Source organism: Nannospalax galili, unplaced genomic scaffold, assembly GCF_000622305.1.
Source record: "Nannospalax galili isolate Female #2095 unplaced genomic scaffold, S.galili_v1.0 scaffold274, whole genome shotgun sequence".
NCBI classification, from domain to species: domain Eukaryota; kingdom Metazoa; phylum Chordata; class Mammalia; order Rodentia; family Spalacidae; genus Nannospalax; species Nannospalax galili.
The window spans coordinates 738,528-760,327 of record NW_008335435.1 but is presented as its reverse complement, the minus strand read 5'-3'; the positions used below and the strand labels follow the sequence as shown (position 1 = coordinate 760,327).

General features: G+C 34.3%; 1 protein-coding gene across 4 annotated transcripts in view; it reads left to right on the top strand.

Moving 5' to 3' along the window:
* The window catches only part of Rpgrip1l (RPGRIP1 like), a 107,874-nt gene that overhangs the window by 19,799 nt on the left and 66,275 nt on the right, over window positions 1-21,800 (top strand). For 2 of the 4 annotated variants that reach the window (XM_008830072.3, XM_008830074.3), the window contains exons 7-14: window positions 5,363-5,468; window positions 7,356-7,502; window positions 8,832-8,905; window positions 14,334-14,473; window positions 19,674-19,685; window positions 20,011-20,117; window positions 20,403-20,453; window positions 21,246-21,425. In XM_008830072.3, the coding sequence (XP_008828294.1) occupies window positions 5,363-5,468; window positions 7,356-7,502; window positions 8,832-8,905; window positions 14,334-14,473; window positions 19,674-19,685; window positions 20,011-20,117; window positions 20,403-20,453; window positions 21,246-21,425 (817 nt within the window). The remainder of the gene's footprint in view (window positions 1-5,362; window positions 5,469-7,355; window positions 7,503-8,831; window positions 8,906-14,333; window positions 14,474-19,673; window positions 19,686-20,010; window positions 20,118-20,402; window positions 20,454-21,245; window positions 21,426-21,800) is intronic. The other 2 variants (XM_008830073.3, XM_008830075.3) reach the window with 1 other exon arrangement.

Below are 21,800 nucleotides of genomic sequence, written 5' to 3'. Positions count from 1 at the left end.
GCAAACATTATTATGCCGGGGGATGATCTATCATTTTTAAAAAAGGCCGATTACAAATATTATAACCAAGTACCATTTTCTTTTATCCCTGTATATTTTATTATTAACATTAATTAAGATTTTTCTGGAGAGCAGCTTAACACATTTTCCTAATACTTTGTATAAATAATGAAAATGGCCCCACACATAACTAGTGTATTAATATATACATGACAGTGCAGGAAATGCTAAAACTGAGGACCATCTTAGAAGAGAGTAACTTAAAAGAATGAGAAGAATTTAGCTCTTGACACTAGATTTGAGGGGCTGGAGAGAAGGCTCAGCAGTTAAGAGCACTGGCTTCTCTTGCAGAGAACCAGGGTTCAGTTCCCATCAACCACCCAACAGTCATCTGTAACTCCAATTCCAGGGAATCTGATGTCTTCTTCTGGCCTCTGCAGTCATTGCACACATGTGGTACACTTATATACATACAGGTAAAACCTTCATACACATAAATATAAGTTTTTAAAATTTTAGCTAGATTTGAATGTTGATTCAATCACTTAGGACGCTGGTTAAACCATTTCTCTGAGTCTCACTCAGCTATCTGAGCTGTAAATGAATAGATAGAAAGGGATGGATGGTTCTGGTCTCTACTTTGTGAGCATGTCATGTATTCCCTAAGGACCTAATATTTCTAAAAGATTTGCCTTCACAATAATCTATATTTCTTAACTTAATTTTCTCATTTTATATTTATCACTGACTTGTATCATTCCATTCATTCTACCTGATCATTGTGAAATAACCTGTTCTTAAACTGGATTGGAGTAATTTTATGTGTGTGAGTGTGTGTGTGTGTGTGTACATATATAATATGTATATTAGTTCACTTTTGCAAGGTTAATAGCCAGTAAAAGTACATTTCCCACTGGGCTTTTGAAAATATTAGCTAAAAGTCCCAAATTCCCATTTCTATTACAATAAATCTCCAACTAAAGCCTATTAAACTTGATCCTAAACGTGGTCATCTCTAAGAAGGTAAACTAGGATTTAGGTTACTCTAACCCTAAGTCAGCACTGGAGAGTGTCCTTTCTCTTCATACAAATATGGTTACATACATACAGAAAGCCTGACAGATCTGTCCTCTCTGTTCCTGTGGATGGTGACACTAAGAAAATAACTGAGTTGTGATTTACAGTTTGACCCAACACCAAGAAAGTTGTGCTATTAGCAAATGAACATATACATATTTTTCCTTTATGCAATCTTAACTCAGGGAGCCATTTGGACCCATGATCTCAAGTAGCAATTTTAAGCAAACCCATTACTTTTCATATCTACTCTTGGTGGAAAGTGAAAGTTACTGCACTGTATTTTCTAGCAGCCTTTTATGGTCCTCTTCAGAAGATCCTCGCTGGTAGTCTTTTCTGCCTATCAGTGACTTAAATTTCTTTCACCAAGCATCTACTACTGTTTAAAAAGAAAATTGATGCCAGATGTGGTAGTGAATACCTTTACTTTTAATCCCAGCACTGGAGAGGCAGAGGCAGGCAGATGTCTGTAGGATGGATGCCAGCCTGGTCTACATACTGAGTTTCAGGCCAGCTGGAGCTACAGGGAGACTTTGTCTCAAAAAAAAACCAAAAAAATCAAAAAACCTTTTTTAACCCTAAGATTATTTTCAGCCTTATCCCTTAGGGTTAGCCAACCTTAAACTCAAAGAGATCTTCACCATTGTCTCATAAATGTTTGGCCTAACTGCATCCCGAATCTCACAACATAGCTTCTGTGTGATAGAGCCTCTTCTCCTCTATAGTTGGTGTTACATACTGTGACATTTTGCTCTCCAAAAGTGAAAGGCTTCTTGTAACTTTCATAACCCTTACTGCAAGCGAAGAAATGAAATTTTGGTGGGGATAGAGGAGGAAAGTTGAGTGTTTAGAGTTTTTAGTTCATAAAATATATGAAACTTTCACCAAAGCAAAGATTTTTGCTTCTTAAGCTTTCATATTAGACCATATATTACATATCTCCACTGCAAGTTTTTCCTTCTCCAGTGTAGCTGAGGTTTTAAGTTTCCAGATTTATTATGGCACCCAGTAGCAGAGCTGGAGTCAAGTGTTTTCAAGACTTCCAGTAGAAATTCCTTTTTCAGAGTTTATAGCTTGACTGTTTCAAATTATAGGAGAGAAACTTGGCACACAGGTTGTTGAGCTGGATTACTGTTTTCAACATAAAGTCTAATTTATTTCAGTTTGTTTTTAATCTAGAGATGAGCCAACAACTCATCTCACAGTTTCAGAAGATCTGATCCTAATTCTAAATCATGTCTGTAAAAAAAGGAGAACAAAAAAGGAAAATAAAGTCACTACATTTTCCAACTTGTTTATATTTTTTTTCAAAATCCTTGTTGAAATTTTTGAGAAGTTTATTTTTTAAAGAGCATTTAATTAGTGTGCTTGATATGTTTGCAGATTGTTTCACCACGTGAAATATATCACATGTAATACAGCACATACAAAGTGTTGCATGACAGTCAAGAGTGCCTCTGAATACTGCCCATGTATTGTTCTTTCTACTAGAACATCACCATCCTGAAGATTTGATAGTCCTATATTATGTCCTATATTAAAAAGGCAGAAAACATCATAGACATCTCTTAAATATTACAAATGCATTACCTTTTAGCGCTTCTTCAAAGGAAGCCAACTTGTGACTTTGTTCCATAGGCATCTACTTCTAGGACTGGACATTTAGTAATGCATATAGCTCCCTCTTGCCGCCAACACCCTTATCAGCCTTTTGAGGCATCCCTCATTCTCTTCGTAACATCTCTATCCTTATTCTTTTCACATCGTTCACCTGTATAAAAATGTTGAGTTGGTGATCAGGTTTGAGGTGATTTCACTGTACACCTTAAATACCATACCACAAATACTACATTGCTGATTTTTGTCTTCTTTTTCCCCCCAGCTGTCCTGGAACTGACTATATAGACCAGGCTGGCCTCGAACTCACAAAGATCCACCTTCCTCTGTCTCCCAAGTGCTGGGATTAAAGGCATGCGCCACCACGCCTGGCTACGTTGCTGATTTTAACTTGGCTCTACTTTATATCTCTGACTAGCACTTTGAACTGACAAATTATCCTCTTCTGAGTATTATCCTCCAAAAATGTAATCATAATAATAACAGGAACTACTACATGCCACATCCCTCAGATGAATTTGGAGGTCTTACATTGTCCAGAACAGGTATTCTCTGTAGCAGACTGACTTTTGTTTTTAAGATTTTCCCTCTCTCTTCCCCCCGCTCCACTCTTTTTCTCATCTGTGTGTCTATGTCTGTCTATGTCTGTATCTATGTTGGAATGGGAGGAGCCCACAGAAGCCCAAAGAGGGCAATCTGATCCCTTGGAGCTGGAGTTAGATGCAGGGAGCAGAGAGCTCAAGTCCTCTACCGGGTCCTCTATAAGAGCAGCAAGTGTTTTAACCACTGAGACATCTCTCCAACCTCCAGACTGTACTTGAATTGCCGCATTGTTGTTGCTATTTTGAATACAGTTATGCTGTATTGTGTCCACTGTTGGTCATTATAAAATACTTTGTCACTTTTCTTACCAATATTTTGCAAAGTCTAAACTGCAAGGAGTTCAGGAAAATACTCAATAGAACGTCCACCAATTAACCTGCTGGAATTTTTTTAATACACTTGCGCTCCTTTGCCTTACAAAGAAAATTCTGAATTAAAGCTGTTATTTCTATAATCCCATGTGACTGCATCAATTTTTGAAATTTAATTACTTACTTTTAAACATTAAGCTATAGTTATTTTTAAAAATATATTTAATTCTTCTTGGAATTTTGTTTTAAAACAAAATATCAGAGACAGTAAGTTGGATCCCCAGTGCACCACCCCCCAAAAAAGAACAAAGAACTGAGACAACCAAAAATATAACAAAGAGTTTAAATTTTTGAGCCACAATCTGTCATTCCATATCAGTAGCTGCTACTCATTACTGAGTGACTAAACCAACTAATTCTGGGGAAAACAAGTAAATTGTATTTTGGCTTCAAAATATTTTTTCATATATAGAATAAAAAGGAATTTAAATATTTTAAATTTTATTTAAAATATATTTCTTCATATTATGTTTTTAATGAACAAATGTAAATGAGGGAAACAGCGGTGTGAGTACTGCTGACTCTGTGCTTAGTACTGCTAGATAACATGTTTTGGACACAATTATTTTAACATTGCATTAAGGCCATACCCTGGGAAAGATCCAGGTTCTTGGACTTGTTTATCTTCTATGTGAGGACAACTAACTGTCCAATGCCAAAATACAATAAACTTTCAAATATCAAAGAGGAAAATTAAGTATTTCAAGTCCTCAGCTGGTTTACAGATGTGTGAGCTTTGTAGTCCATTTGCTGGTTTCAGTAGGGCATTGTGACAATTTTTCCAATATGTGTATAGTAGGTAAATTTTAGAAGCAAAATTACTTACTTTAAATACTGAAATAATTTTCTACATTTAAGATTTTTGCATTTATATCTCTTTTAAAGTGAAGTCATAAAATCAAGCTTCACAATTTAAAAACTGTTTTTAAATGTATGGCATTAAATTAAGGAATCTTTTTTGTCAGGAAAATAAATGCCTTTTGAAAAGGTATTCATTTAGATCTATGATTAACCTTTAACAAGATCTTCCTGTTAAATTCTACATTTGCTTTAATCTCAGTAGGAAAAATACAAAATAGTATTGCAGCATATAGGGTTTCTATATACCCTGTGGACATCAAATACGCTCTTACAGCTAAAGGCACATCTGCAACATATTTAAATGCCAGCTTTGGGCATTATTAGTATAAAATACTAAGTCACTTTTTTTGGAAATATTTTGAAAACTTTAAACTCTAAGAGGAAACTCCAATAAATGATAATCTTATGATAGTATGTGCTTCAAGGATGTCGTAGAAAGATGAATGGCTGTGTTGCATAGGAAAGGTAGCAGAATAGACCTTCTTTAAATAAATGTAAAGTTTGCTGATGGATATGCTAAAATTTCATGTCTTTTGTGCAGTTTTTCAGTACACTCTAAAATGAATGATAGCACAGACACGTTATGAATTATAAAACTAACCTTATCTAGTTTGGGAGATCCTTTCAAGCTCAAGAGAGTCTCTTTATACTCATTCGAGAATGGATATTGGTTGGTTTTTAAATAATCTGTTGTAGATTATAATCTAAAATCTTTGGTGACTTTGTGATACACAAATGAATCAACCATGGATTTTTGTTGTTGTTGTTGTGGCTTTTTTTCTCTTTAACTTGAATTTTTTGATTTTTGTCTTTTTCTTAAATATACTTTGCAGGTCAAATATTCGGGAAAATGTAGAAATGATTAAGCTTCATAAGCAACTAGTGGAGAAAAGTAATGCTCTTTCAGTGATGGAAGGAAAATTTATTCAGCTTCAAGAGGTACTGTGATACTCTATTTATTCAGAGAAAAAATGATACAAAAAAGGAAGTTGTACTTTTAAGAATGATCTTCACATTAAAAGTAATTTTTAAGTATTGTCCTATTAAGAGTATATAATTTCTCTTACTATATTGTTCATAACAATTACTAAAAATAATGAACCACTTAGGCATCTTAAAATATGTAAGTCATCTTCATAGCACATCTGTCATAAATCATCTCATAACGTGCACATATACTTTTAAATCCTTTTCTCAAAATTCACTTTGGGCCCCAGCAGTGAAGGCCTCTCTACTTGCACACAGCTTCACTTTCTTATGTGTGTATAATAACAAACACCAGAGTTTTGAACAAGTCAATAATTATGTTCCTTTAATGTGAGTTTTATTTTGTTTTATTTTGGATTTCTTTGCTCACCACCATTATCAGAAAATATTTGAGTGCCCATAATGTAGTTATCAATATATTTATTTTATGCCTTAACAATTCAGTCTGACAATATTAAGAGTCCTCATCCTTGGGATTGTTTTCAAGTGACTGTGGATGTACAGGAATGTGCCATCAGAAGGCTCCTATTCATTGACATTGCATAATTAACAGAAGTCCTGGAATTAATGAACTCCAAAACATTCCAGATGATCAGAGTTTATATTGAGCAATGTTTTCTTTGAAGTACTGAGACAAGGAAATCTGTACATTGATGTAAAGTATAAGGTCATAGGAGGCCTGGTTCACTATGGAATTAAATGTTTTTCAGCCATACTCTATATGATCGTTTCCATCCTACAGGGGCCTTCTTGAATGCCAAGTATAACCACCTTCCAAATAACTGTGCAAATTCCTGCAAGAGGAGTTGGGATGGGGGGAGGATTGTTGTTTTGTTCTCTTGAGTGGGAATGATATCATTATCTGTGTACAGATAGAGGGTCCCTTTTAATTAAAAATACATGCATGCAAAAGCAATTTCTAAAATGAGGAATCAAGAGGAATTGAAATATGATTCTACATTCTCTTACTCGTTTACTGGCTTGATTCCCATGTAACTTGACCCCAGGTATTTGTTCAAATACTAGTAGTAAAAATGGTCAATTTGGGGGAATTGGCATAAGGGCTTGAGTGGTTAAAGCCAACTGCCTCAATGACGTGGGAAGCCCAAATGAAACTTACTAAAGGTAGCATTCTATAATAATGCAAGAATGTTAAATGAAAATTAGCCATAAGTTGTTTAAGTCGGATTTCTTTTAAATGAGCTAAGAAAAACTTCAGTGGGACTTAAGCAGGTGAGACGTTTCATGATCATATGGTATCTATGACAAGACCTCACTATAATTACCCATTTTATTTATATTTAGAAGTCTCTGATATTTAAGTATATAAAATTTAATTCAAAACATATAAACATTTTTTATTTAAGAAGAGTATAACTATTTTGCTGAATTGAAAATTTTACTTGTATTAAAATTAAAAGCTAACCATCCAAGTTGTTTATTTATAGTCTGATGGCAAATCCTTTCAGTTTTAGTATCAGTGATCAGCATTTTGACCCATGCTGAAGCATTTTTAGACAGCATGTCTAGCCACTATAACCATAAGTAAAAAGGAGAGGGGATTAATTCCTAAAACCCACTTATTTGTCACTGTCAGGAAGTCAAAAGCTAGAAACTAATGAAGGAGGAAAATAGTTTGCTTTATGTGACTGCTAAGATAGCCTTCTCTTTTCTTCCTGGTGTCACACTTGGGTTAAGAATATCTCCTACCAATAATTAGAATAAGAAGAGTAAACTGTATAATGTAAACATCAAGGGTAAATTCATGTGTAGGCTTGTAATTTTTTATTCAAAGCATAATCTAAAAATGATGCTTAAATTCCACCTCTTGTTTTTCAGAAGCAGAGAACTCTCAGGATCAGCCATGATGCCTTGATGGCAAATGGAGATGAACTAAATATGCAACTCAAAGAGCAGCGTTTAAAATGCTGCAGCCTTGAGAAGCAGTTACATTCTATGACATTCTCTGAAAGAAGAATAGAGGAGGTAAGCCCAAAAGTTTTAGTCATCTGTTGTATTAAAACTTCTCTGTAAAGGTTTTTGAAAAAGTAAAATAGAAACATTTCAATATTTATTTCAGAATTCTCAACTACATCTATGGCATCTTGAATGCAACAAAATAGAGTGGCTAATACAAGATATGAGTGGCAAGCTAATGCTAGGAACTAACTTGTGAATGTGCCGAGATCACTGCTATCTAAAGGATTAAAGATCCTTGAGTAAAATGAAAAATAACATGTGATATCAAATTACCTAGAGAACTTAACTTTCTTAAATATGACAGCTTATTAGTCATTTGAGGTACAAAATGAAATTATAGGAATACATGTTTCTGAGGAGAAGATGTTATGTTCTACAATGTCAGCAGTTTTGTGAAATTCTTTTTTTTCCCTGGGAATTTATTTGAAAACTTAACCTATTGTTACTGTTCCTCCTATTTCCCAACTAGCACAGTTTTTCCTGTAGTCTAACTACTTCCTACAGAGAAGAGAAATGGAATAAAAGCCTTACATTCTGTTCTGCACTCAGGAGAAGCTTTTCCTGTTTTTTACTGGCATCAAAAGAGAATTTTGAGAGTAGAGTTGAATTTTAAGTACTCTGCTCCATGGGGGATTAAAAAAAAAAAACTGTGACTGCAAAACATATTTATAAATAAAATCCTAAATACTGGAGTATAGCAATCCATATTTTAATCATAAAAAAATCTAATGATTATTCTGCTTATTCCTGAAAATATTCACTGGGATAAAATAGGGAATGTTACTGTATTTATTCATAAGATGTGCTACTATTTGTCAATTCCAGGTAACATGAGAAATTGTGTCTTTAGATTAAATAGTGATTAGCAAACTTGTTTGTCCTCATGAACTCAAAGAAAACTTAATCCTCTTGTTTTTTATAGGCCAATTGGAAATTAATACAAAATGAATATAATGATGAAATTCATCGTGATAGAAAATAAAAAATATTATGTTTCTAGGGACTTAACAGAAAGCTTGTAACACATTCTTTATTGAGTTCTGGCACATGTTGCCATAAAGTAGTGCATACGTTTCTACTAAATTAAAACAGGAATATTAATTTTATGTTTACTTAACAATGTGGACAAAAATCAACACTGAATTGAATACAGACATTGTATGTGGTCCAGTGAGCAGCTGCATTGTAGAAACCAAGTCTGAATGTGCTGCTGCACTCTCATGATTCACCCCTGTGTGCTTGATATGACAATCACCTAATGTGTAATTTTGTTTTCAGTCTAGAGTGCTAACCACTATACCATGGAAACTCTTTGTAATTTTATTTTCATTTTAGCTGCAGGATAGAATTAATGATTTAGAAAAGGAACGAGAACTTTTAAAGGAAAACTATGATAAACTTTATAACAGGTAAATCATGATTCCATGTGTTTCGTTCGTTTGTTTGAGCTGTTTTTTAATCAAAGCATTTGTTTTCAGAATATCTAATATTGATTAATCAGCAACAGATTGTGGCAAGAAATATGCTTACCTTATTTTTAAAAATGTAAGCTTTTTCTAAGGCAGTGTTAATAAGTTTTTAACCTGGGTGGTATTCTCTCACCACTCAAAGAACCAGATTGCTTTGTTGCCAGTAACAAACTGGCAACAGGTTGGTTACTTGTTAAATATAACTTTAGGCTAGCAGATGCTGTGCTGGATGCTCTCCATCCACTTTCATAAATTCCTCATCACACTTTGGAATGTAAGTATTGTATATGCTCAGGTTGCAGACAAGGAAAATAAAGCAATCTTTGAATTATTTCATGTTCTGGAAATTCTGAAGGATTTTGAAGATGTAAAGAACTCTGCACTGCTTTTGGTCTTGCCACTGGGCTTATCAGCTTTTTAGTCACAAATCAATGTGGTAAAGGAAAAGAAAGATGTTCACTTACAATTATCTGTGTTCCTTATAAAGAGAAAAACAGGAATCTTGACTCAAGATTAAAAAAAAAAATTACTTCAGTTTCAGTTAATATGTTTCATAAATGGGGTATTTTAGAAAATAACCCCTTCTGGTAATGTTTGAAACAAAATTCTGCTCCATGGCTAAGTCTGGTTAAGCTGTGCTGCTATCACTGTATGTAGTTGTGTATATGTGGAATTGTTAAACTCTTTTTATTATATATAGTGATAAATACAGGAAAACATGAAAGCAATTTTAAAATATATTTAAATGTATGATATAGGTGATATTCAGCCATTGCTTCTTATTGATAATACACTGAAATCTCAGAAAATACTGATCTAAGCTATAAATCCATATTTAACTTTTTAACTCCATGTTTGAAAAATTCAAATGTCATTTTACAGATTGCACAATACCCTTTATAAAGGCAGTAACTGAGCCACCAGAAAAATGAACAAATTTGGGTGGGGTTGCACATCACTGCTGGGCTATCAATATAAGATTGAACTCAATTCTTTTGACTCTAAAACATGAATCTTTTCCCCAGTGTTTCACTGTTTCCAATTTTAATGCATTTGAAAGCTATCTGTGGGAAAGGGGTGCACCCATGAAATGGGGGACGTGTCACACAGAAGTTCTGATTGATTCATACTCATCTTGTAACCTCAAATCCTTTAGCATGGTCTAAATACAAAAAGCAGGTGTCATTTGGACATTACTTCTGAGTTCTCTACTTCTTTCCAACTTGAGAATTTAGTCAACATAGTTTTTTGGAATAAGAAACATTAGCGTTAGCTGGGAATAATATATAAATGGAATTTTGACAAGGCATATTTTTCTCATATTTACTTAATCACCATAAAACTTTATCTTTCCGTATTAGAAGATGATCTAAGAGTATAAATCTGGGTTTGAAGGTTTTAGTTTAAGTTTTTTGTTTTATTATTTTTTTAATATTTTGGGCTTGAGCTACATTTTTTCCCATCACACCAAAAACAGAATTTACTATGCTGTTTACGCTTATATTTTATGAGATGTGTGGAAGTAAATGACTGTAATGAGTGTCCAAAAAAATCGGTGACACTTAGAGCTAAGCCCGACAAGTCTACGTAATAGGAAGTAGAACTACAAAATTCTCTGAAGAATTTTTAAATGTTTTCAGAAGCATAGTTAGAGAAACTACAAGCATCACCCATTGTCCCTGGGTTCTTTACAGCTCTTTTCTTTCATTGTACTGTTATCCATCATTGCCAACAATTAATGTTCATCAAAACTACAGGTACTCCTTCTTTGGTTAGTCATGATGATAGCACATCTTAAAATGGAGAGCATTTGTTTGTTATTCAACATTGGCTGGTTTTCAGAAGAAAACAATGATTTTCAGATTGCATTCTCATCTTTCACAAATGAAATTTTGAATGTGCTTATTACTTGACATATATTAGAAAATTACATGGTAAGATAAAAACCCTCATGTTAGTACTTGGTATGATCCTTTTTTAATATGATAAACATTTTTGAAACAATACTAAGCAGTAAGAACTTGAAGAAATGTCCAGTTTAACAGTTCAGAATAGGCCCTGCATAGTAGCACACACCTTTAATCCCAGTACTTGGGAGGTAGAGACAGGCAGATCTCTGTGAGTTCAAGACCAGCAAGAGTTACATGATGAGACCCTGTCTTTAAAAAAGAGAGAGAGAGAGAGAGAGAGAGAAAAGAAGAAGAAGAAAAGAAGAAGAAGAAGAAGAAGAAGAAGAAGAAGAAGAAGAAAGAGTTCAGAATAATTTTTTTATTATTAAATCTTCCTATTTGCTCAGAGAGAGGCTTCATACAATAATTCTGTAAGGCTATGTTTCATTTTTGAGATTAGTCTAGTTTGGTGATCTCATAAACTAATGAAATACAGCAATCTCTCAACAATAGTGTATACAAATAACCTGGAAAAGTTGTTAAAATATAGGCTTCACCACACTCTCAGAGCCTCTCTACTTAGTGCATGCACACACACACTCACACACCACGACTACCACCGTACACTTCCATGTTATCAGTTTAAGGTTGGGTCCAAAAACCCTGTTGAAAGTGACTTTAAGGTATTAATTTCTCAAGAGATGATGATCTAATAGCTGTTCTCTTAAAAAAAAAAAGTTCATATTGAATATCGTAACAACCCTTTCAAGAATTAGGCCAATCAAGTTTCTGTGTTGTGATAGTCATCTAATATTTAAGATTTAAAAAGAGCTTTCGTGATTATTCACTTCATTCTGCCTGAATAAGTACCTATGGGTTTTTTTTGGATTTTTTTATGGGTGATAGGAGTTTATTCTCTTTCATCCTTTCATCTCTTACATGAGGAAGTCCTTGAACATTGAAGCAAATGGAATTTCTTCTGATAATTTTTTTTTTAATGAAAAAGAAAAGAAAATAGCTGAGGGTGGACAGGAACTATTTGGCTTTTATTTTGAGCTTATCATGTTTTTTGATCAAGGATGTGTATTAACAGAACGCTAGTACCCAAGGCAGCCAGTGGGTGTGCCAGCGACCACAGGCACCAACAGTTAGTCTCCTGTAGCTGACATTTATCACTGCTGTTATGGAAATGGGTACAGAGACAGTCATCCTCCCTTTACTGTTACTGTTGGCAATATACAAACACATTTTCATGAATAAAAGGTTTTTAAACACTTTTCTCATATGCAGATTTAATCATGTATACTGCCCTTACAAAGAAAATGGAGCCAGATGTGGTTCAGCATTTATAGTTAGACAGATGGCTCCAAGTATAAAGGAATACAGTAAATTCAAAAGGAATTCCTCATGAAACTCTGGTGGAATGCAATCCTAAATTTAGAGGAAGATAACAGTGGACTAAATTCAGATTGACTTATGCTGATTTATACTAGTATTTTGTGGGTTTGGAAAAACCAGCCTGCTAAATTGTTCTTAATTTAAACACATACAGCTTCTGATGCTTCTGCCAGATTAGCTGTTGGTGATCTTTTTGCTGTTACTGCTATTGGAACACTACTGTTTCTAATTTTTGGCATCTGATATAATGTATAGTTTTGCCTATTTCATCATGCTAATTTTTTTCCGGGTGGTACATGTTTTTAATAATAGAAGAAACACACACACACATATGCATGCATATATGTACTCAAGTTCATGCATATATATGTTTGGTATATATAATTTGACTAGACATAGAAATTGTATATGTTCTTCATTTTTAAATGAACTTGCAAAGGAATAGTCTCTGTTTAATTCTTAAATATATGTATTATATATTTAAGTACTAAGTAATTGTACCTTTGATAAGTAATTTAGCTTATCATCCATGCATTTTTTAAGGTTTCATATGTGAAATGAGAACAGTGATGGAAGAAACATGTCATTTAGAGGAGTTCCAGAATTCCATTTATTTTTAAGGTCATGTTGTTTTAAATACAATAAAAATGTTCAAAATGTGAAATGAATGAACAGTTTTGCTCTTCTGAAACCTATGCCTCCCACAAAAGTATTTCTTTTGGAATCAAACCTCAAGACTAGTTGGTAGCAGTATTAAGGGAAATTTTAAATAATACATCTCTTTTCCATTTACTTCATCGTCCATATAAAAGGAGGTTTTATAAGTTTTTACTTCATTTACAGGGTTTAACGTAAGTAGAAGGGTCAAAGCTGTTGCTGATTATTCCAGTCATGTCAAGCTTCACAGATAATGGTTTTCTGCTGACATGCAGATCAAGATCAGTTTTCCCAAAACCTGGCTATCACCTGGGAAGATTTATAGAAACATCAGTTGCCAGACCCTTCCTTTTTAAATGTCCTCCAGTGTCAGTGTAGCAGGCTGGTGTAACAAGATTGTTCACTGTGTTCAGGAGCTACTGGGTAAATGAATGGTTGTTGTCCACCTCTGTGTACCTTTTATCCCTTATGCTATGCTTTCTTCTGATATGCTTAGCCTTGATCATTAGCAGATTTAAACCATAACAAAAACTACTTGGGCTGTGGATGTAGCTCAATTGGTGGAATGCTTGCACAGAGCCCTGGGTCTATCCCAGCCCTGCTTAAACCAGGTGTGGTGGTTACACCTATAATCTCAGACCTAGAGGAATGGAGGCAGGAGGATAAGTTAAAGGTTATCCTCCATTACATAGGGAGTTCAAAGCTGGCCTGTGTCTGAGACCTGCCGCCCCTCCCCCCCAGAAAAAAAAGAAAAGTATGCTATGTGTTTGTTGAGGAATTGATTTTAATTCTGTCTTCATCATTCTTAAGACACACAGGACACTCGGTTTGTACAAATCTGTATTGCAAATAAAATTACTTTCCTTACCCTATTGCTTTTTGCTTTTCAGGACAAAACTGCATTAGCACTACTTCTTAGTATCAGAATTACTCCCCTGTGGTTCAGTATGTTTTCATTTTGTGGCCAGCATTTTGTGCATGTTATTATCACAGACTCAGAAGTTTCACAAAATTAAAGATCAGATGGAAAGTACATTTTCTTAGTATTGAGTGGGCTTGTAAGTAGAAGAGAATGGTCCTGTCCGATATCAGTTGCTAAGGTTTGGAGTTGTGGATTTCTCTGGAGTATGTACAGTATTTGAATTCCTTTACTAGTCCCACAAACGCTGCATGCTGCCAACTTTTCTGACTTTAGAGCTCTAAATTAAGGCCAGTTCCTTTGCTCATCCCACAAACTCTTTCATGTTCCCTAACCGCAGCCTGAGAAAGGCGCCTTGGTTTCAACAGCAGCAGACCAGCATATGTTTACTTAATTCCTAAGACATGATGACAGTGGTCTCTGTGCCACTAAAAGCTTTTCTCTTTATTATTTTCGGTTGAGGCCGATTTCCCAGCTCTCCTTGCGTGTCACGTGTGTTTTGCAGTGCCTTCGGTGCTGCCCATGAAGAACAGTGGAAGTTAAAGGAGCAGCAGCTGAAAGTACAGATTGCTCAGCTCGAGACTGCCTTAAAGTCCGATTTAACAGACAAAACTGAAGTCCTTGACAGATTAAAGACCGAAAGAGGTACATTGAAAATAAGCGCCAGCTTACCCGTGCAGACATCTGATACTTATTTGTTGAGTCAATCAGTACTACTTGTGGTGCCTACTGTTTGCCAGTTACTCTACTATACACTGGGGACACAGCCTGTATTACTAGCCATCTACTTCAGTGATTTTATTAGATGCATCATGTATGCGAAGGGATCGTGTTTCTCATGATCACTTTTATTCCGGTTGTCTTTAATTTAAATCCATAATTCTGAAGTTTTCTTTAATCAACAGTCAACAGTTGTGTGTTAAGCAGCAGTATATGTCAGGCACTGTTCTAAGAATACAGCAAAGAATAAAACATGAATTTAATAAGTAGAAGCGAACAATAATTAGATGAATATATAATGTGTCAGGTAAAGCCATAATAAGAAAAACCCATAGCAGTGGCAGGTGGCAGAGGTGTACGTCCTTGCTGGTTTTGATAGATCAAATAGGGAAGCTCCAACAGTGTGGTATCTAATTCTATTCTGTAAACCAAGAAGCTTCGTCAGAATGTGCCTGCTAAAATAATAATCATTAAACATAATCAAATTAGGTCTTGTCTCATAGAATTAAATGTAATTAAAGATGTCTGAACTACTGTATTATACACAGACAGATATGTACACATGGCACACACAGATACACAGTGGGAGTGATGAATTGTTTGATACAAGTGCTGTACCTGTTTGCTCACCCATGAGATAAACCAAAGAATGTGGGAATGAGGTTGCTCCTTTGGAACATTTGAGATTCAGTTACATGAGAATATTAAGAAGTTTAATATAGCCAGGTATGGCAGCACATGCCTGTAATCCCAGTATTCAGGAGGCCAAAACAGAAGAATTGCAAATTCCAGGCTAGCCTGGGCTTTTAGGAAGACCCCCCTTATATAAAAGAAGTTTAACACAGACTTAGTAAGGAAATTATAGTTTTAGCTAGTGCACAGGGCCATAATTCATTGATTTTTAAGGAACATTATTTTTCACATTTAATATCCCTAAAATCAGAATGCATATATTACACAGTAATACTTTAAGACTGTGGATAAGCATATTTTTCACTTTCAACAAGCCTAAAATCGGAACACAGTGGAGTCTTAGTCCAATGAAGCATAGTAGGCAGTGCTTATCCACCAAGTGGCGATGAATTTTTCTAAAGATCCTGCATGAATTAAATGATGACAAGTTTTTTGACCTGGTAGATTTCACATTTTAATGTGCTTTGATAAGTACTTAACAGAGTGCTTTGTCTTAGTAGTTGCTCAATAAATTCTTGTTCATTGATGAAATAGAAGTACTTTATATTTCCATTCCCTTTCCAAAAAGAAAAATTTCTCATTCTTAAAAGAAAAAGGAAACGGGGGTTAGAGAGATGGCTCAGCAGTTAAGAACACCGGCTGCTCTTGGAGAGGACATGGGTTCAATTCCCAACACCCACATGGTAGCTGGCAAACGTCCATAACTCCAGTTCTAGGGGCTCCAGCACCCTCTTCTGACCTCTTCAGGCATTGTATGACATGGTGCCTCTATCTACGTGTAGGCAATACACTCATACACATAATAGTATTTTTTAATAATAAAAATGATAAATAAAATATTAGTTTTGGCAAAAAGACACATGTATGTGCAAAACCACATGCACACAGCACAGATACCAAGAATCCAAAAGTTTTACCTTTCTTGATGTATTTATTTTTATATTATGTGTATGAGTGTACTGCCTGCATGTACGTAAGTGTACCCATGTCATGCAATGGAGGGTCAGTGGAGGTCAGAAGAGGGCATCGGATCCTCTGGAACTGAAGTTACAGACAGTTGTTAGCTGACATGTGGGTGCTGGGAATCGAACCCAGGGCCTCTGCAAGAGCAGCCAGTGCTCTTAACCATTGAGCCATCTCTCCAGGCCCCAAAAGTTCTAAATTCTTCTCTGGAATTTTCTTCATAGGGTAAAATCTTAATTTTTCTTTAAACTGTTTATATAGTTTGTTCACTGATTTGGAGAATTCTTATTGTCAAATACTATAACTGCTAAGATTCTTTAATTCATGTAATCCATCCTCATCTTTTATACTGATTTTTTAATCTCATGAGTTTTTTTTCTTAAGTAATAAAAATAATTCATGTACACTATGAAAAAGAGCCTAAAAGTCTCTCAGTATAAGCCTCAAGTTACACTTCTATTTGATGTCTTTTCAGAGTTGTTAATCTCTGTGTAGATATCATTTTGTAGTATCAGTTTAAATCCATGGCATCATGATTTATAACGCCTGTTAACTTTTCAGTATATGGATATCTGCAGCTGATATATCAATCTCTAGGATGATTATTCCAAAGAATTTTTTTTTTTTTTTTGGTCTTTTTGAGACAGGGTCTCCCTGTAGCCCCAGCTGTCCTGGATTCACTATGTAGACCAGGCTGGCCTTGAACTCACAGAGATCTGCCTGCCTCTGCCTCCCGAGTGCTGGGATTAAAGGCGTGAGCCACTGTGCCCGATTCAAAGAATAATTTTTAACTATTATAAACAACATCTTTCTACATAAAACTTCAGCATTTATTTAATTACTTTCTAAAGAAAATTTGCTAGAACTGTTATTTTCCAGCTGTTTTCATTGAATAGTTTAAATTTACAAGTCTAAGGATTTAAGGTTTTGTTTCTTGATAAAAATGTTGTTATAAGAAAATAAGATAAAATAAGTTACAAGAAAAATAAAGCCTTTAATCGCTTTTTTAGGAAAATAAATAAAAAACTGAAATTATCTACTTAAGGAAAGATTTTAACATTGAGAAAGTTCCCCTTTTGTGGTACAGACTTTGAAATAGTTTTATTTTACTTTGAACTCTCCTCACACATTTACCTTTTCATGTATCAAGTGTTCCTTGCCAAAAGATGTTTCCCTGGCTTCCTGTAGTCATTCATCTAACTGGCAAATTATTTTTAGAAAATACTCACCTCTTTATTCAAGGTACAAATTAGTTTCAGATTGTGTGAATATGCGGGGTGGGGGTAGAGGATATGTAAATGCAGTTTGCATTTGGTTAATGTTTAAATTAACTGCATGTGTTTAAGGGCTTGCTTTTGAAAGTTCCTTTCTATCTTTAGCTGAAATGCATAATTCAGCATAATGCATATGGTTATATTGATCACAGCTGAAGATATTAGCACAAAGGAGTTCTAAAAATTGTTTAGTCAAATTGTTCTCTGCACTCTTATTAATGGTGTGCTGGAAGAATGTAAGTTTAAAAGAGTGAAATGCTATCTTATTTGAATAAAATGCTGTTTCACTTAACCTGCTTTTTGTCAAATCACAAGGTAAGGACGTTAATTTTCTTCTCATACAGACTGCTTTGATTTTTTTTCATATAATAATTCAGCAAATCTTATTTCCTCTTTGAACCATAGCATTTTGATATTTTTAAAGCCCCAAGAGTTGCATCCACATTAAACAGTTTAATAAAGAAAAAATATAATCTGTAATTCAATATCAATTCAGTAGTGAGCTCACAGATTCTCAGTGATGTTTTCCCCCTTTAAGTTACTCTTCCACAACTAAAACCATTTTAAAATATCAGCAAATAGGGACACAGTTGTCAAACCAAAAGTGAAGAGTAAAGGATGGAAAATTTTTAATAACTTTATTTGTACCTATTACCATATCATTCTCAGGAGATCTTTTCTACAAATTTGAAAGGATAAAAAAGCTAGCGCATAGAAAAGATGATCAAAATATATACTGTGTCTGGGTTAAGATGAGCAGTATGTACGCCTTTACACTTAGCTTGGTCTTAGAACCTAGAATTGCTGGCTGCAGAACAAACCAATTACTCTTTCAGTACATGTGCTTTACCTCCTCTCAGACTTACCTTTTTTGTTGTTGTTACTGTTGTTCTGTCTAGTTGTCATTCTAGCTAGTTGTTACTATATAACCCAATCAATGCAAGCAGCCCCCAAAAATGGTATTTCATAAGAACTCATATTATTATTAATCCTAGTTTTTAGTTTAGAAACAAAAATTTGACCTTTACCTTCAAATTTTACAGGTGTTTTTCACATTTGGAAATTTTTTTAGTTCACTAGATATAAACATTGTATGCCTTTTAACCATCTATCAATAGGATAAAGGTATTTATATATTTGGTACTAAAATTTCTTTGTGTCTTTGTATATCCAAGGACTCACAGGAAATATATGACATTAAACATCCAACTTGTTCATTCCTTAACTGTATAATTTAACATTTTTACTTGTATGTAATATTTATAGCTTGGGAACACAAAGCCCTGAAAAAGGCAGAAATATATTTTTGTATAAAATCCAGTCAGAATGTAAATGCATCCATGGAAAGAATTCTTGGCACATGTGTTCCCTGCATTTTTTTTATTAAGAAAAGGAAACAAAAATGTACAACTTGAATTAAGGATTTATAATAAACATAAAGCGTTGAGATTAGAAAGTTCATGGAGGCACTTTGGATGGCAAGGTCTAGAGGCAGTCCACAGGGAGACAAGTAGGAAAACTGGCTGCAGTGGTGCAGTCAAGTGGGCAGTGCACTTAAGAACACAGCATGAAAGAATGCACTTGATTTGCTTGCTGGCCATTATGGATTTTTTTTGTTTTTAAGTTGAACATGTTTAATGCAGAGAAGAAGAAATTGGTGTGTGAATTTCTGTCTTCTTCAGCTCTCCTTAACAGTCCTGCTTGCAGGTCATGGTGAGTGAGTACCTAGGCTCCAGTAAATATTTCCTTTCCTTAAAGACAGATGAAAGTCAATGTCATTAATCCCAGCACTCAGGTGGCAGAATCAGGTGAATACCTGTGAGTTCAAGGCCAGTCCTGTCTACATAGGGAGTTCAGGCCCACCAGGACTATATACTGAGACCCTGTCTAAAAGATAAAAAAATTTAAAAAGGGATAACTAAAAGTCAGTGTCCTGTTAATAGCATTAACCCAGTGGATAAAGAGCATACATGAATTATTGATTCAGCGTTGTACCAGCTATGTGGGAACAGATTTGTTAAGGGTATGCTTGAATTAAATTATGAATTATAATGAGAGTTAAATTATGAATTTGGTGTTTATACAATAAATTATCTTGTTTTAATGCAAAGACTTTATGCTAAGTGAGGAAAAGAAAATTCAGAGAAGGCAATCAAAACACTAAAAGAGAACTTTTTTCTTTGCATGTCTTTCAGGACCCTTAATAAGTAAGTAAAAATCATATATTTAGAAACATATATTCTTAGGCATTTTAAATAGAATGTTCCTTTCAAGTTCCAAAGACCACAATTTCCTTGTATAAATACTGTGAACGTAAGTCTTAAGTTTTTGATAAGCAAGTGAATCATATGGTAGACACATGACCATGTTCATTTGTTCCTCATCCCCCTGCTGCCTTTGTTTAGGTACTGGCTCAGTCTCCTTTCCACGCTAAAACCAACTTGGCGTGTAACAGGAATTAAACTAGTTGAAAATGTGTTATTAGACCTAATTCTCACTTACCTTTCTAATTGTGTTGACTTTATTTTTAAGACCAAAATGAAAAACTCATTCAAGAGAATAGAGAACTACAATTACAGTATCTGGAACAAAAGCAACAGTTTGATGAACTTACAAGCCGCATGAAGTTTTTCAACCAGGTGACCCAACTCCCTACCTCAAAATTTGTTTCTACATATTTTATGCATAGAAGAATGCAGAATATGACAAAAGAGAGTGCAAGTACATTCCTTGGTTTATTAACTAGCATATCAGGTTGCATATGCTGTGAAGATCTTCTGAAGAGTTGAATGTCCTTTGCACTTGGTTATTTACATTCATGGCCTCAGGCACCTTATGTTCCATTAGACTAGTCAGTACAGTAGGGATGTCTCTTAAACTTTCCACTAATACCTCATTGTGAGCTTTAACCTTCTGTATTACAGGAGAGTGATATTAATGCTGATGAACTAAGTGAAGCTCTCCTGCTTATAAAGGTAACTTTTAAAAATTAGCCATGAATTTCATGTCTACATATTTCAACATAATGACAACCATGTATTTGGAGAATGAATTATTGTGCATCTTCTAAAACTCAGTGCATCTACATGTGTGTGTGTGTGTGTGTGTGTGTGTGTGCGAGAGACATACCAATGTAGTACTAAGACTCAGGAAAATGATCAGGTGACAATTACTTAGAGTATACGCATATTTTGTAATGACATCAAAATTACATTGAGAGATGTCAAAACTCTTATTTAAAAAGTACTGGAGTGTATTACTGAATACGTTAAAGCTGTAATGAAATGCTTCTTCTAATCATGTAGTTATTAAAAATTTTTTAAAAAATAATGATTTTTAAAAAAGCACTTAAACTGCAACAAACATTTTTACTTTTATGTGACCAACTGTAAAACTAAGCAGCAGTGTTCTGCGATAAGATACTGGTTTACACCCTCTGAAGTGAAGGATTGAATTATAAATACAAAAGAAGGTCTGACATACTGTGTTATCTTCAAGAAAAAATATGAAAGCAGACTTTTTCCTTTTGTGTCATATTGTACATTTGATCAAATGAAAAAATCAAAATGTCTGTGATTTCTTTTTTTTAATATCATGAAGTTAGTAAACTTACTCTTTTTATTTCTCAGTAATTGTTCCAAATCTCTATCCAAATATGTATTAAGACTGCTTTGTTCCTAATCAGAGAATAGAAAATTGATTGTTTCTTACAGATGATCACATTTTGTAAATTCTTATTTCAGTAATAAAACCTATTTTGGCTTTAGGCCCAAAAAGAACAAAAAAATGGAGATCTTTCATTTTTAGAGAAAGTGGACAGTAAAATCAATAAAGATCTAGAACGTTCCATGAAAGAGCTTCAAGCAACTCATGCAGAAACAGTTCAAGAACTTGAAAAGACAAGAAATATGCTAATTATGCAGCATAAAATTAATAAAGATTATCAGGTAATATCAAATTGAGAAAGTGTGTTTATCATCTTTCATAATCTATTATCTGTTGTCACCTTTATCAAGTATTACTATATCCCTGGAATTTAGCCCTATATTATTTTACTTACAGTTTGTGAATATTGCCAAACACAATTTTCTAAACTGTAAACTATGTGACATCAGGACATCATGGTTTATAGCTCCTGGTACTCCCTCTCAGAAACGCTTGAATCGTGGTTTTGAAAATTCCCTGTAGAAAGTGCTTGAAAAATAGCATAGTAGCTTTAAAATTCCAGCTAGAAAATGTTTGAATCATAGCATGGTAGCTTTAAAGTTCCATCTTAAAATGCTTGAATCAAAGTCACTTTGGAAAAAAATGAAACTAGGACT